The sequence below is a fragment of the Scleropages formosus genome, chromosome 13, assembly GCF_900964775.1.
Source record: "Scleropages formosus chromosome 13, fSclFor1.1, whole genome shotgun sequence".
In the NCBI taxonomy this organism is placed as follows: Eukaryota; Metazoa; Chordata; class Actinopteri; order Osteoglossiformes; family Osteoglossidae; genus Scleropages; species Scleropages formosus.
The window spans coordinates 11,431,040-11,447,298 of record NC_041818.1 but is presented as its reverse complement, the minus strand read 5'-3'; the positions used below and the strand labels follow the sequence as shown (position 1 = coordinate 11,447,298).

Below are 16,259 nucleotides of genomic sequence, written 5' to 3'. Positions count from 1 at the left end.
CATTAAAGCAAAAAAGTTCTACCAAACCAAGGGTAATTACTTGTTTGATTTAGCACCTTTTGAAGGTTTTTTCAGGAATCGATTACCCTCATAAGGTGTGGCAAGACTACTGCATACTTCCTGTCACATTGACAATATTAACCAAGTACACCCACCAGGACGATGTAACTAAATATGTAAACATGTAACTCATCTCAGTTACATTTACATTTTACTCATTTAGCAAATGCTTTTCTCCAGAGCGACGTACATCTCATAGAAAATACAATGACTACATTACAGGAGTAGAAAGAGAGACTTAGATGCAGACGCGCGATTCTTGTAGTTAGTTTCTTAAATTCTTTCCACCATATGAATCAATCGTACATCACACGAGTACCTGCATAAAGCGGAATGATAATATCGACGATTCCTAATCACTTAACTTGTAATATATATATATATATACACACACACACACACACACACACACACACATTTTCGGAACCGCTTGTCCCATACGGGGTCGCGGGGAACCGGAGCCTACCCGGCAACGCAGGGCGTAAGGCTGGAGGGGGAGGGGACACACCCAGGACGGGACGCCAGTCCGTCGCAAGGCACCCCAAGCGGGACTTGAACCCCAGACCCACCAGAGAGCAGGACCCGGTCCAACCCCCCGCGCCACCGCGCCCCCTCCCTATATATATATATATACATATATATATTAAAATAAAATATAAAACAGAATAAATTGATTATATATATATATACTTTAAATATATAAACATTTACTTTACCTTACAGGAGTAGCTGCACGAAAGTTTATCAATGTTTAACAGGCATCATCTCGAAGTTACAGTGCATGAACATTACATCAACTTAAGAGATCATGTTTGAGTTATTTAAATGACGTCACCAGCTATAATGGTTATCATCAAGATTAACAATTACTGTTTACATAAACATTTACTCGAAATGTTCATTATTAGCTTTGCACATATTATGCTTCGCATGTTACGTAACAAGCCTGTTTTTGGCTTTCTGCAAAACGAAGCGAAGAATATCTCAACAGTGTTCTTGAATTTTTTTATGAAAAAGCAGATACGCTGTATTACTTACCTTCCCGCTGTTTGGTAAAGTATGGTTCCCCTTTAAAGTATCGGATTCGTTCATGTTGATCAGGTCCACGTCTATCGGTGGACAAGGTGTGGGAAAAACCATAACATCACTCTTCAGTGTGTCTGAACTAAAACACACGTCGTACTGCTGAGTAGATTTAGAGTAAGACCAGCTTCCATCAGGGTGTGTGGTGATCGCTGGGGCGCTGTACCTGTTCAAGCTGTTGTCTGTTCTGTGGCATTTTAGTGCTATTAAACTAATGACGCATAATAAAAATATGACAGACACTGACACAATGGCAATAAGCAGATACAGATGCAAACTGGAAAAAGCTTGCTCCTTCGTCGGCCGTGGACTTAACGGACTCTCAACTGGACTTTTATTTTCTATCACCATAACATCGATGGACACTGTTGATGACAGGGAAGGATCACCACTGTCAGAAATCAAAATGACCAACGGATGAGTCCTTAAGTCATTGTCACTCATTCGTCTTTTAGTCCGAATCTCTCCGGTGCTGGTTCCGATTCTGAACAGGTTGGATCCTTTAGGTTCAGCGATGTGATAAGAGAGCAGCGCATTATAGCCAGAATCTGGGTCCACAGCCCTGATCTTGGCCACAAAGTATCCCGCTTCAGCAGAGTATGGGATGCTCTCAGTGTTAACGGAGCCCTGGTCAGAATAGGGAGGGAGAATCCCAGGACTGTTGTCATTTTCGTCCAGGATAAAAACGTTCACGGTCATGTTGCTGCTCAACGGAGGGACACCAGAGTCTGTAGCCTGAACTCGGAACTGAAACGTCTTTATCTCCTCGTAGTTAAAAACCTGCATGGTATATATATCCCCTGTGGCAGAGTTCATATTTACCATGGTAGATATCGGCAGTTCTTTGCCGTTGTTATCCAACAACGAATAAGTAACTTGTGCGTTTTCATTCGCGTCAGCATCCACCGCAGTAACAGTTTGTACGAGTGTTCCAACTGCGGTGTTCTCTTGTACAAAAACATTAAGCTCCGAGTCAGGAAAACGTGGTGCGTTGTCATTCACATCAGAAACGTGTACAGTAATAACAGTGGTGCTGGAAAGAGGTGGGGTTCCCTCATCGGCAGCTGTGATGGTGACGTTATACTGAGAAGAGCTTTCTCTGTCTAGTGGCCCGTCAACTACTAATGAATAATAGTTCTTATAGGAGGACTGCAGTTTGAAAAGATTAGATCCCGATATCTTACAGTGTACAGCGCCATTTTTACCACCATCATTATCTCGAACGGTAATTAATCCGACCATTGTCCCAGTTGCAGCGTCCTCCTTTACCGTGTCAATGAGAGACGTTACTGTGATTTCGGGAGGATTGTCATTCACGTCGATGACTTCAACGAGCACTTTACAATAAGATGCTCTCGGATTGTGTCCCCTGTCCTTTGCTTCCACGCGAATTTCAACAGCGCTATTTTCCTCGTAATCCACATCTCCTTTCACTGTAATCTCTCCGGTTGCTGAATCAATCGCAAAAATGTCAATTGTGTTGTCATTTTCGTGGTTTACAAACGAGTAAATTATTTCACCGTTTTGGCCCTCATCTAGGTCCGCAGCAGAGACGGTGATGACGGACGTTCCTTGTGGTGAATTCTCTGTGACATGGGTCTTGTAAAGCGCCTTTTTAAAAACGGGAATATTATCATTGACGTCAAGCACATGCACAACTATCTCTGAAGTCCCTGATCTGGGAGGTTTCCCTCCATCAACAGCAGTCAGTAGGAGCTGGATCACAGACTGCTTCTCCCGGTCTAAAGGTTTCTGCAGCACTAACTCCGCTGTTACACTCTGCTCTCCAGCGCTCTGCACATCCAGAGAAAAGTGTTCATTCGGATTTAGCTTGTAGCTCTTTACAGCGTTACTGCCCACATCCGCATCGCTGGCTTTCGGTAAAGTAAATCGCTGCCCAGGAAAGGCCGACTCAGATACATTTAAATGACTGGTTGGTATTCGAAAAGTGGGGGAATTGTCATTAATATCTAAAACATTTACTTCAAATCGGTACAAATTTGGGGGAGACTTTACAATGGCCTCTAGATGCAAGGTACACTTCGCGTTACGCCCGCAAAGGGCCTCCCTGTCTATTCTTTCTCTCACGTACAGAATCCCAGTGTTCAGATCAGCAACGAAATACCTCTCACCGGGGCCGGAGGAAATTTGAAACATACGAGACTGAAGTTCTGGTAAAGCCAGGTTCAAATCCTTCGCCAGATTCCCAACGGTGGTCCCCGGGTTCGACTCCTCTGACACAGAGTAGACAGTCTGTCCGGAAGCAATCCCAATCTCTATAAGGAAAATTACCTCAAGGAAATAAGTCCACGGATAGTGTAGCTGGCTTGACATTCCGATCCAAACCTTCGAAATCCACGCACTTCCAATACACGTGTACAATGAAAGAATAACGTAGCACGATATTTGAAAGAAAACCCTTATTAAGAGAAAGCACATCAAGGAGCTAGATTGTCGCGCCTCGTCACTCCCTGGTACATTTTCGTCGTAGCCAAGCATTCCTCCGAGACCAGGAGGAGTCACAGACTGCTAGAATAAACGTTTCACTGTGCTAGTGCATAGTGACACCTTGTGGATATTAAAAAAAGACGTGAAATCGCAAAGTCATAACGATAACTTGTACAGTGCGTTCTAAGTACAGTATAGCCTTTTGGGCTTGTGGAAACCAAATATAAAACTGATGAAAGAAACACTCCAAATAAATCGTCAAATTATTCACAAATCAAAGACAAAGGGCGTTCATATGCGTTTAAAATTGTTTCGTCTTATTGCTTAATTAAAACGTGCTTCTCAGTAAACCATATTTTTCTGAACTGCGCACATCTTAAGCACGTAAACTTGTGTGACCTTCTAAGGGACCTTCACTCATATTACATTTACATTTATTTATTAGCAGACATTTTTCTCCAAAGCGACTTCCAAAGAACTCTAGTCTATGTAGTTTTTATCAGCCCTCACACCTTATTCACCATGATGACTTACACTGCTAGATACACTACTTACACTGGGTCACTCATCCATACATCAGTGGAACACACTTTCTGTCACTCACACACTAATACACATATATTAACATGATTATTATTAAAACAATCAGAAAACAGTACTTTGTGAGAGTATGATATATTTGCTTTAAGGACATGGACTCAAGCAGAAAATTTTAATCACAATGGAGAAAATGCAAGACTGCATTTTAAAATGAATAAATTCAAAACGTATCCATCTGTGTAGAGTTTCTCTTGATTAAAACTGCTCTATGTCAAAGATAAAAAAATACTCAAGAGCATAAATGAAAATGTGAAAACAAAATTTCCATTGGTGTATTTACATAAAGACAAATATGTCTATGGGCACATAACAGCAATTTTTAAATTGGCTCTTTTACAAAATTTCCATCAAAAAAGACTAACAGCATAAATCCTTATCTTGTTCATCTTCTTGCTTATACTACTGAAATAGTAATAATAATAACCACTTGTCAAATACTGGGTCGTAATGGTCTGAAGCCTATTCCAGGAGCACAGAGCATGATTTAGCGTAAACCCTAAAAGGGGCTCCAGGTCACCTCAAGGCAATCATGCAATAATACACAATAATTTACTCACAGAGTCACAACACACAGAGGAACCCCTCACTAACAAAAGAGTACATGAAAACTCTGAACAGACTGCACTGGATTAGAACTGGTAAATGAGCCTACAGCTCAAACAGTCCTTAAGTAATTGTTACGACATAATAATATAAACTGTAAGCTGAATTCAATAAGATTTTCAAATTATTGAACCCAAAAAGTAACATAATGGCAGACAGCAGCAAAGCAGCAGGGAATGATATGGCCAAAAGGTTTCTTGTTAAAAGTATAAATTACATCATTCTTACCTTTTCACTCTTGGGAAGAGTTTGATTCTGTTTGAAAATGTCAGATCCATTAATGCTTATAAGGTCTGCATCTGTAGGGTGACATGGAGTGGGGAAAACTACTACATCACTCTTCAGTGTGTCTGAGCTAAAACACACATCATACTGCTGAGTTGATTTAGAGTAAGACCAGCTTCCATCAGGGTGTGTGGTGATCACTGGGGCGCTGTACCTGTTGAAACTGTTGTCTGTCCTGTGGCATTTTAGTGCTATTAAACTGATTATGCTGAGCAAAAATATAACAGACACTGATACAATAGAAATAAGCAGATATAGATGTAAACTAGAAAATGTCTCATTTTTCCTTGGTTGTTGTCTTGATGGAGTGTCAATTTGACTATTACTTTCCACAACCACAACATCAAGAGACACTGTTGATGACAGGGAAGGTTCTCCACTGTCAGAAATCAAAATGACAAGTGGATGAGTCCTCAAATCATTGTCACTCATTCGTCTCTTTGTCCTAATTTCCCCTGTGCTGGTTCCAATTCTGAACAGGTTGGATTCTTTAGGTTCAGCGATGTGGTAAGAGAGCAATGCATTATAGCCAGAGTCTGCATCCACAGCCCTGATCTTGGCCACAAAGTATCCCGCTTCAGCAGAGTATGGGATGCTCTCAGTGCTAACGGAGCCCTGGTCAGAATAGGGAGGGAGAATCCCAGGACTGTTGTCATTTTCATCCAGGATAAAAACGTTCACGGTCATGTTGCTGCTCAGCGGAGGGACACCAGAGTCTGTAGCCTGAACTCGGAACTGGAAGGTCTTTACCTCTTCATAGTTAAAACTCTGCATGCTGTATATTTCCCCAGTGAGAGAGTTTATATTCACCATGGTAGACATCAGCAATTCTTTACTGTTATTCTCCAACAGTGAATATGTGACTTGTGCATTTTCATTGACATCCACATCCTTTGCAGTAACAGTTTCTATGAGTGTTCCAACTGGACTATTCTCTGGTACAAAAACATGAAGTTCAGAGTCAGGAAAACGTGGGATGTTGTCATTCACATCAGAAATTTGTATAGTAATAACACTGGTGCTGGAAAGAGGCGGGTTTCCCTCATCAGTAGCAGTAATGGTGATGTTGTACTGTGAAGAACTCTCCCTGTCCAGTTGCTTGTCAACCACAAGAGAGTAATAGTTCTTGTAAGATGACTGCAGTTTAAATGGAGCAGAGTCTGCAATATGACAATCCACAACTCCATTTTTGCCACTGTCCTTATCGGATACTGTAATCAAAGCAACTGCTGTTCCCAGTTTGGCATCTTCTCTAACAGTGGTTGTTAGTGATGTCACTGATATCTCCGGTGCATTGTCATTGACATCTATAACTTCAATCAGCAGTTTACAATGACTACTACGTGGCAAAAGGCCTTTGTCTTTAGCTTGTACCCGTATTTCAAAAGCAGGGTTTTCTTCATAGTCAATATTGCCTTTAATAGATATTTCACCTGTCTCTGGATTAATTGAGAAGCTCTCCAAAGTTTTAACATTTCCGTGTTCTAAAAATGAAAATACAATATCACTGTTGATACCCTCATCTAAATCTGTTGCATTCAGCGTAACAATTTTTGTCCCATTACTTACATTCTCCGGTACTCTAACCTTGTACAGAGGTTTGGAAAATACTGGATTATTGTCATTGCTGTCTAGCACGTTTACAGTGATCTGTAAGGTCCCAGATCTGGGAGGTTTTCCTCCATCTACAGCAGTCAGTAGAAGGTGGATCACGGGCTGCTTCTCTCGATCTAAAGCTTTCTGCAGCACCAACTCAGCAGATACACTCTGTTCTGCACCGCTTTGTACATCCAGAGAGAAGTGCTCGTTCGGACTCAGTTTGTAGCTCTTCACTGTGTTACTACCTACATCAGCATCATTTGCAACAGGAAGTGGAAATCTGTCACCAGAAAGGGCGTTTTCAATAATATTTAGAGCATGGACTTTGACAGGAAATGACGGCGCATTATCATTAATATCAACAATATTTACTTCAACGCGATAGAAATTTAGCGGGTTGTGCGCAATCGCTTCCAACGTAACAACGCATTTCGCGGCATCCAGACACAGTTCCTCTCTGTCGATCCTTTCATTCACAAATAATAATCCATTTTTTACATTTACCTCGAAATGTTTCTTGCTCGTTCCCGACACAATCTGAAACATTCGTGATTCCAGTTCCTGGATATTAAAATTTAGATCTTTCGTTATATTCCCAACGACTGTCCCCTTGTTCACCTCCTCCGACACCGAATATACAATCTGACTGTGAGATAAATCCAGCAGGTAAATGAAAACCAAAATCTGTATTCCACGTCGTCCATTTTGGTCGAAAATACCCATTGCTAGCAAACTGGAACTGCGATGCCACGACTGCAGTTTGTTCCCTGGACGTCTAAAATCCAACCGCGGATTTCAGTTCAAAAGTAGATATGAAATTAGCCGTCAAATGGATGCAGCTACAACAAAAGCGCGCGCGATGGAAGTGCTCAGTTCCAGGGGTGGAGCTGCAGAGTAACTAAAATCTTTATTCTCACGGTCAACAGTGACACCGTGTGTTTCCACATTGGACCCGTGAGGTTTAGTGACTGCCAGCATTTCAAATTTACACATCAGCTTAAGTGTATTTTTCTCCTGCTGCTTAGTAAATGCTCACTTTAAGGATGGTTGTTCTTGTAGTTGGTCCTCCTTAACTATCAGCTGTCATACACTCAGGCATATCAGCATAGGACACAGGCTACAGTCCAACTCATATGCATTTAACAAGAAATATATTAATTTAACTTTGAAATAAAGTCACAAAACATGAATTGCTGCTCATACACCCAGTGCCCTTTACAATAGTTTGATTTCACATGACAGCTTTTTTCACAGCAAGGTGAAAAGTACAACAGTTCAACTGTTAAACACTGTCATAAAACACGCAACATTAATGTTTTGTCTCATAATATTTACCTGTGGAAACTGCTTTATTAAAAGGCCCCTGTTTTATGGAATTACTATATCGAGATTCCATGATTTACTTCATGCAGTTATACATTTACATTTATTAATATAGCAGACACTTTTATCCAAAGCAACGCACATGTTATAGAAAATACAATGTGTGCATTACATTAGCAGAAGAGACATAGATGCTGTTGCGTGATTCGTAAGTGCAGTTACTTTTCACCATATGAACCAATGTTCATCACATGAGTAGTTGCACATTTTATCCAAGTATCCACGATTCCAAATCATCTTCCTAGTAATTATATATAAACATTCCTGTTAGATTACAGAAGTAACTGCATAAAAGTTTATTTGGGCATGGTCTTCAAGTGATAGTGCATGAACATTTACACTTTACATGAACTGCAGAGATCATGGGCGAAGTATAACTATCAAGTAAATACACACATCTGAAGTTTGGTTTCACCAGGGCAATATATTTTACTAAGTATAAATTGTTCTTGATTACATTAATGATGTGCACTAAGGTCTTCCCACTTCAGAGTTCATGCGTAGTGAAGTCATACTTTAACAAGACCAGCAGCATATACATACACAACCATAAAACCGATGCCCCAATGCCTGTCACTCCTAATGTGAAAACTGTACAATAATTCTAGAGATTAATACATTACTGCAAGTGTCCAAAAAGCGTGTGTACCTTCAAAATCAGTTCAGATGTTATTTTTAGCACTCTTATAATACATGATTCCCTTTAGTTGAGCAAAAGAATAAGGGCAGACATATGCTAGGTTCAACATGAAAGTAATCAGAAAGTGCAGAATCCACATTGCCCCTTGGAGGGGTTTTGCATTTACAGTTACATATTCATTAGTAGATGGTTCTCTCCTAAGCGACACACTTCTCCAAGAACAATACAAGAAGTGCATTATATCACACACACACACAGAGTCTGAAACCGCTTGTCCCAAGCGGGTCACAGCAAGCCAGAGTCTAACCTGGCAACAGAGGGCACAGGGCTAGAGGGGGAGGGGACACACCCAGGACGGGATGCCAGTCCATTACAAGGCACCCCAAGCAGGACTTGAACCCCAGACCCATCACAGAGAAGGACCTGGCCAAACCACCTGCGCCAACGCGCTCTGAACCCCACCCCCCATCCCACACACTTACACACAAATAATTATCCATTGTTTAACAGGCATGATCTCAAAGTTATAGTGTATTAACATTTACACTTTACATGAACTTAACAGATCATGGTCGAAGTGAGTCTGGAAGAAGTAAACCAGTTTAAAGCAGTACCTCACACGACCTGCATTAAAGACTTTTTTTAAATTATTAAACATAACACTGTACACACGCAGGTTTAAAGAGCAATTAGGCGGTCATGGGACAAGTGAGCCCGAAGTAGGAAAATTGTGAGACCTTCCGAAATGCAGAGAGATGAGCAGTTCTGAGTGTGAGGGAGAAGGAGGCCCTTCCACCACATCGGAGTGAGAAGTGAAAACCTTCGTGCTTTTGATTTTGTACCTCTGCTCGATTTTGCTAAATAAAAAAAAAATGCCTGATTATTTTGCAAGTCCCTCGCTTAAAATGTCAAGTGCATAAAAAGGTTGAATAACTGTTTGTCAGTGTTTGCCCAGATGCTGAAACCACAACTTTCATCTTTATTAACATATTTTTCACTAATTCTAAGGGTGCAATGTGTTGCACGTAAGATACTCTCTTACTACCAGGCTTTAGCTAAATTTGACTTATCGCCTGTAGGTACAGAAGTAAAGTCATTACATACTGCCCTTACACCATTCCTCTTATATAATATGTTTTCCGTCCATCTATCCGTCATTCCAAAGTGAACGCTGTTCTGAACAGTCTAGTCAGTGCATCTATATTCATGTTTTGGAGTGTAGTACAATGCAAATGTATGACATGTTCAGCCTCAAGGCTAACGCGAATTGGTCACAAATTATTCTCACCCTGACTTGTAAAAGTTTTTGTTTTATGACGTTTATTTCAAAGTACGTTTCATTTTCTGACGTCTCCTATGACCACTTCACGTCTGATAGAAATAAAAGCCAAGGTGCGTAACTGAGACGTACGAAATATGTTTGAATACTTTACGAAACAGTTCTGTACTGCACACGTAAACATAATTAAAAAAGAACCATGCTGAAATAATTCGACGAGGTGCAGCAGATTAAACGGCAGCTGTAGTGTAGAAAGAAAAAAAAACTTGTTCGGAGGTGAATACTTGTTACATAATTATGAAATAGATTAAAAGCTAATTAGAAAGTACAAATTAGACGTTTGCATTTTAACAGAAATATGTACCTAGAACTGTGATTGGTAATTTTTAATTATCAAAGTGGATAGTTACAGTATAAAACTAATTCCTGAGGGTCAGATGATCACGCTGTGTTGCAATTTTGTGCTGAAAATTCGTTACCAATCGAATCGAATATATTTTTCTCGTTAACAAGTTCTCATCAGACAATGATACGACATGACTAAACTTGGTCAGATTTCTCTGTAATCTGCTTTTCATTTTAGCAGCGTTATCTTTGAAAATCAATGAGATAATTACGCATCACGAGCACACCGTTGACTATGTTAGAGAAAGGGAAATAAAATGAATAAATAGGTAAATAAATTGATAAATTACGCACAGTGTTTCCAAATGATCATACACATTAACACAAACCCACGCAACCCCCATTACACTGGCCGGCTTTTTCCACACCCAGATTTTATAGAAACAAAGAATATTGCACAACTCTTACATCTATTTATTTAGCAGACGCTTTTCTCCAAAGTGACTTCCAATGAACTCTATGTAGTGTTATCAGCCCACACACCTTATTCAGCAAGGTGATTTACACTACTAGATACACTATTTACAATGGGTCCATTCATCCATATATCTTCCACGTTTGTTCTGACAGACACTATTGCTATGACAATTGGGACTATAATTGCACTTCCCTGAGTGGTCCACTGTCTTGATTGAACAATGAATGAATGAAAGAACGCTTAAGACGAACTAACGTGAATATAAAAGCTAACGTGATCAAAGTTCTTATATATACTGAAGTTCTCAACTGGAAAATACAATCAGAAATGTACTACATGTACCATACTGGTACAATAGCTACAGTTACATATATTAACTACAGATATTGCGGAAGAAATCAATCGCGGAGAATGGAAAAGGAAAAGTCAGGAAATGAAAACCATTGTAAAATAAACGATAAGTTGGACTATTCTTACCTTTTCGCTCTTGGGTAGCGTTTGAACGTGTTTCAAAGTGTCAGATCCATTAATGCTGATTAGATCCACATCTGCAGTCGAAAAGGCTGGAGGGAAAACCACTACGTCACTCTTCAGAGTGTCTGAACTGAAACACACGTCGTACTGCTGAGTAGATTTAGAGTAAGACCAGCTTCCATCAGGATGTGTGGTGATCGCTGGGGCGCTGTACCTGTTCAAGCTGTTGTCTGTCCTGTGGCATTTCAGTGCTATTAAACTGACGACGCTTAGTAAAAATATTAACGACACAGATACAATAGCGATGAGCAAATACAGATGCAAACTGGAAAAACTCTCCTCCTTCATCGGTCGCTGTCTGAACGGAGTCTGAGTTTCATCGTTACTTTCCACAACCACAACATCGATGGAAACCGTTGCTGACAGGGAAGGTTCGCCATTGTCAGAAATCAAAATGACCAGCGGATGGGTCCTCAAATCATCGTCACTCATTCGTCTCTTGGTCCTTATCTCACCAGTACTCGTCCCGATTTTGAACAGGTTGGATACTTTAGGTTCAGCGATGTGGTAAGAGAGCAGCGCATTATATCCAGAATCTGGGTCCACAGCCCTGATCTTGGCCACAAAGTATCCCGCTTCAGCAGAGTATGGGATGCTCTCAGTGTTAACGGAACCCTGGTCAGAATAGGGAGGGAGAATCCCAGGCCCGTTGTCATTTTCGTCCAGGATAAAAACGTTCACGGTCATGTTGCTGCTCAGTGGAGGAACACCAGAGTCTGTAGCCTGAACTCGGAAGTGGAACATCTTTACCTCCTCGTAGTTAAAAACCTGCATGCTGTAAATGTCCCCGGTAGCAGAGTTTATATTTACCATAGTAGAAATAGGCACTCCTTTATTATTACTGTCTAACAATGAATAAGTAACTTGCGCGTTTTCTTTGGCATCAGAATCAGACGCAGTCATCGTTTGCATCAGTGTTCCAACTGGACTGTTTTCTTTGACGTAAACATCAAACTCCCCGTCCGGAAAACGTGGTGCGTTGTCATTCACATCAGAAACGTGTACAGTAATAACAGTGGTGCTGAAAAGAGGTGGGGTTCCCTCATCGGTAGCTGTGATGGTGACGTTGTACTGAGAAGAGCTTTCTCTGTCCAGCGGCCCGTCAACTACTAGTGAATAATAGTTTTTATAGGAGGACTGCAGTTTGAAAAGATTAGATCCTGATACATTACAGTGTACAGCACCATTTTTACCACCATCTTTATCTCTCACGGTAATTAACCCAACCATTGACCCAATAGCAGCGTCCTCTTTTACAGTATTAATGAGGGATGTTATTGAGATTTCCGGAAAATTATCATTCATATCAATGATTTCAACGAGCACTTTACAATACGCTGCTCTAGGACTTTGTCCTTTGTCTTTTGCCTGGACACGGATTTCAATCGCAGCATTTGCTTCATAGTCCACAAGGCCTTTCACCGTAATATCTCCAGTCTCTGGATCAATTGCAAACACATCCATGTTGTCACTGTCGTGGTTTATAAAAGAATACATTATTTCACCGTTCTGGCCTTCATCTGGATCCGTAGCACTGACTGTAATGACAGAGGTTCCATAAGCTGCGTTTTCTTTAACGTGTGCTTTGTAAAGTGTTTTTTTAAAAACAGGAACATTGTCGTTGACATCCAGTACATTGATTATTATCTGTAAAGTCCCAGATCTGGGAGGCTTTCCGCCGTCTATAGCTGTAAGCAGCAATTGAAACACAGACTGCTTTTCCCTGTCTAATGTTTTTTGCAGTACTAACTCAGCAAATACACTCTGTTCTGTCCCGCTCTGTACATCCAGTGAGAAGTGTTCGTTCGGGTTCAGTTTGTAGCTCTTAATCGCATTACTTCCCACATCAGCATCGCTGGCTTTCGGTAAGCTAAATCGCTCCCCGGGAAAGGCTGACTCGGAAACATTTATGTGACTGGATAACATACGAAAAGCGGGTGCATTGTCATTGATATCTAAAACATTCACTTCAAAGCGATACAGATTTGGAGGAGAATTTACAACGGCCTCTAGATGCAAGACGCACTTCGCGTTGCGTGCGCACAGTCCCTCCCTGTCTATTCTTTCTCTCACGTACAGAATTCCAGTCTTTAGATTAACACCAAAATACCTCTCGTTGGAGTTCGACGCAATGTGAAACATGCGGGATTCCAGTTCTTGCAAAGCAAGATTTAGATCTTTAGCTAAATTCCCCACGACGGTTCCAGGGTCCGATTCCTCCGACACAGAATAGGTAGCAGTCTGTCCCGAAGCGGCATCCATAAGCGAAAGCATGAAGAGGAGACACATCCTCCAACTGCTGCTCTGATTTGGCATATTGTTCAAACCAGGAAAAAAGCTCTCGCGCTCGCTAGAAACAGGATCGATTTCGCTAAACTGTACGTTTACAGCACACACAAATTCTCAGTCTCCGCCCATCATCGACACTGCTTTGTCTGAATGAAGCATTTCGCTCGGAGGATTCCTGTTACGATCATTTTTACTTTCCTAGTGTACAGTGACACCATGTGGATGAAAAAAATCCAAATCGCAACGATTACCTTACACATTTGCTGGTGGTGATCTTTGACAAACATCGTGAAGCGGCTGTAACAAAGAACCTGCAGCTATTCTCGAGGTAGCGTTCGCGTATCTTGGTTTAGTGTAAAAAATGGCTGGATTTCGGTGAGAGTGAATACGGTTTAATTTCAGTCTTTGAAAACTGGTCCCGTCCTACAGCACCATTCCCATTCCACAAGTGATGTGAACTAAGGTTAATGCACTGAAACATAGTTTCTCACGGATTAATGCATACAGTAAGTAAACTCAAAACACAATGGTTCATCATGTCTTTATTCACAACCTGGTACATTTTTCTGACTGTGTTTTAAAGCATGCTGCATCGTTCTGAAAATTGGGCCTGTTTATTTTTTCATTTAGTTTCAACGAAAAAAAAAAAATAATTTTGTTTCCTCTGGCAATTGTTCTCAGGCGATTTCTCTTTAGTGGCTGCAGGTGCTCCACTGTTTCCGAAGTGAACATATTCTAAATTGAACTGTATTTAGTAATTATAAATACATAATTAGTTCTCTGAGATGTGCGTCGCTTTGGAGAAAGGCGTCTGCTAAATTAATAAATATAAATATAATTAAGTGCAATCACAGTTTATTACAATCAATAATATTGTGGGGAAACTGCCATAAGTGTAGTCAAGTGAGTTCTTCAAAAAGTGAACAAAATACTATACGGAAATATTAAATAGCATTAATAAAAAGGCATTCTAACGTTAACAATTCACTAATTAAATTTACCAATTTATTCATTATTTGTTCTACAATGCAAGGTGTCATAAGAACTTACACAAGTAGCAATTTGAAAAAAGTTTGATTAGATGTCATTAAAGTGCCTTCTGTCACATGGGAAATGTAGCATACCTTAAACATTATTACCGAGTAACAGTATTATCATTAATATTTTGCATTTGATTCCATTTTAAAACATCTGATATATCAATACTGATCATATCGAGGTTTGCAGGCTGACATGACATGGGTAACACCACCAAGTCACTCTTCAGTGAGTCAGAGGTAAAACACAGGTCATACTGCTGATTTAATGTCAGACCAGCTTCCATCCAGATGTGTTTTGATCACTGGGGTGGTGTACCTGCTAACATTTCAACCTCTTCTGTGGTTTTTTAGAGCTACTAACATGACGGTGCTCAGTAAAAATATGCCAGAGACTGATGCAATTGCAATAATGAAATATGAATTTGAACTGGGAAAGCATTCCTTGCTCCAAGGTCTTGGTGTTATTAGAGTCTCAATTTCACTGTTACTTTCAACAACCACAATATCAATGTATACGGTCGATGACAGGAAAAGTTTTTCCTTGTCCGAAAAGAAAATAACAATGGATGAATTCTCAAATCATTGTCAATCATTCGTCTTTTACTTATTTCTCCAGTGCTCATTCCAGTTCTGAAGAGGTTTAATCCATTTGGTTCAGAGATTTGATAAGAAATCAGCACATTGTATCCACAACCTGCATCCACAGCCCTGATCTTGGCCACAAAGTATCCCAATTCAACAGAGTATGATGCTCTCAGTGTTAACGGAGCCCTGGTCAGAACAGGGAAGGAGAATTCCAGGACTCCGAGGAAGGCGGAACCACAGGAAACGAAAATATTTCTATTTTCAGGGTCCACTGAGACACAGCTTGTTTTCACAATAAAACGTCACAAACGTTCCACAAGACGTTTCTTGCAAGTACATGTTCCTATATTTTGTATTAATCAACAGAATGCTCATGAAGGTAGGATTACATGTACAGCTGTTCAATAAATCCAGTTCAATTCAAAATTAACTGATTAATTAGTATGTATTAATCTTATCACTATAAGATTATTTACGTTTTAACCTTTATCTGTTCACAAATACATGTGGTCCGCGACTTACAATGCGGTTACGTTCGGCGAAACCCATCGTAAATCGAAAATATCGGAAGTAGAAAATACATTCAATACACCGAATACGTACCTCTCTGCATGTAACTGTCTCAGAGATAGGTTTCATATTGAGAGTTTTGGTTAGTTTTTCAAATTATCGCGTTGTATCGCGGCGAGCCAGAGCCTAACCCAGAAACACAAGGCGCAAGGCTGGAGGGGGACGGGACACACCCAGAATGGGACGCCAGTCCGCCGCAAGCCACCCCACGCGAGACTCAAACCTCAGATCCACCACACAGCAAGACCGGGCCAAGCCTGCTGTGCTACCGCGCCACCTCTCCTCAATAAAATCTATTAATTCATCAATATAGGCAACTTCCACACACACACACATCTTCAGAACCGCTTGTCCCATACGGGGTTGCGGGGAACCGGAGCCTACCCGGTAACACAGGGCGTAAGGCCGGAGGGGGAGGGGACACACCCAGGACGGGAC

The 16,259-nt window shown here is 40.7% G+C and overlaps 3 protein-coding genes across 8 annotated transcripts in view; all 3 read right to left on the bottom strand.

The window, feature by feature from the left end:
- LOC108925319 (protocadherin alpha-C2-like) overlaps window positions 1-16,259 on the bottom strand; it is a 110,915-nt gene that overhangs the window by 49,004 nt on the left and 45,652 nt on the right. Inside the window, exon 1 of one of the 6 annotated variants that reach the window (XM_018737154.2) lies at window positions 1,099-3,601. The exons of the other annotated variants lie outside the window; for them this stretch is intronic. Coding sequence (XP_018592670.2) covers window positions 1,099-3,582 — 2,484 coding nt within the window. The 5' untranslated portion in view covers window positions 3,583-3,601. Of the gene's footprint in view, window positions 1-1,098; window positions 3,602-16,259 lie in introns of those variants that run through there. 6 annotated transcript variants of the gene reach the window in all.
- LOC108925323 (protocadherin alpha-3-like) lies at window positions 4,973-7,589 on the bottom strand. The gene has a single exon (XM_018737160.2). The coding sequence runs from the start codon at window positions 7,399-7,401 to the stop codon at window positions 5,008-5,010; it is 2,394 nt and encodes a 797-aa protein (XP_018592676.2). The 5' UTR covers window positions 7,402-7,589; the 3' UTR covers window positions 4,973-5,007.
- Window positions 11,213-13,708, bottom strand: LOC108925270 (protocadherin alpha-3-like). The gene has a single exon (XM_018737098.2). The coding sequence runs from the start codon at window positions 13,651-13,653 to the stop codon at window positions 11,230-11,232; it is 2,424 nt and encodes an 807-aa protein (XP_018592614.2). The 5' UTR covers window positions 13,654-13,708; the 3' UTR covers window positions 11,213-11,229.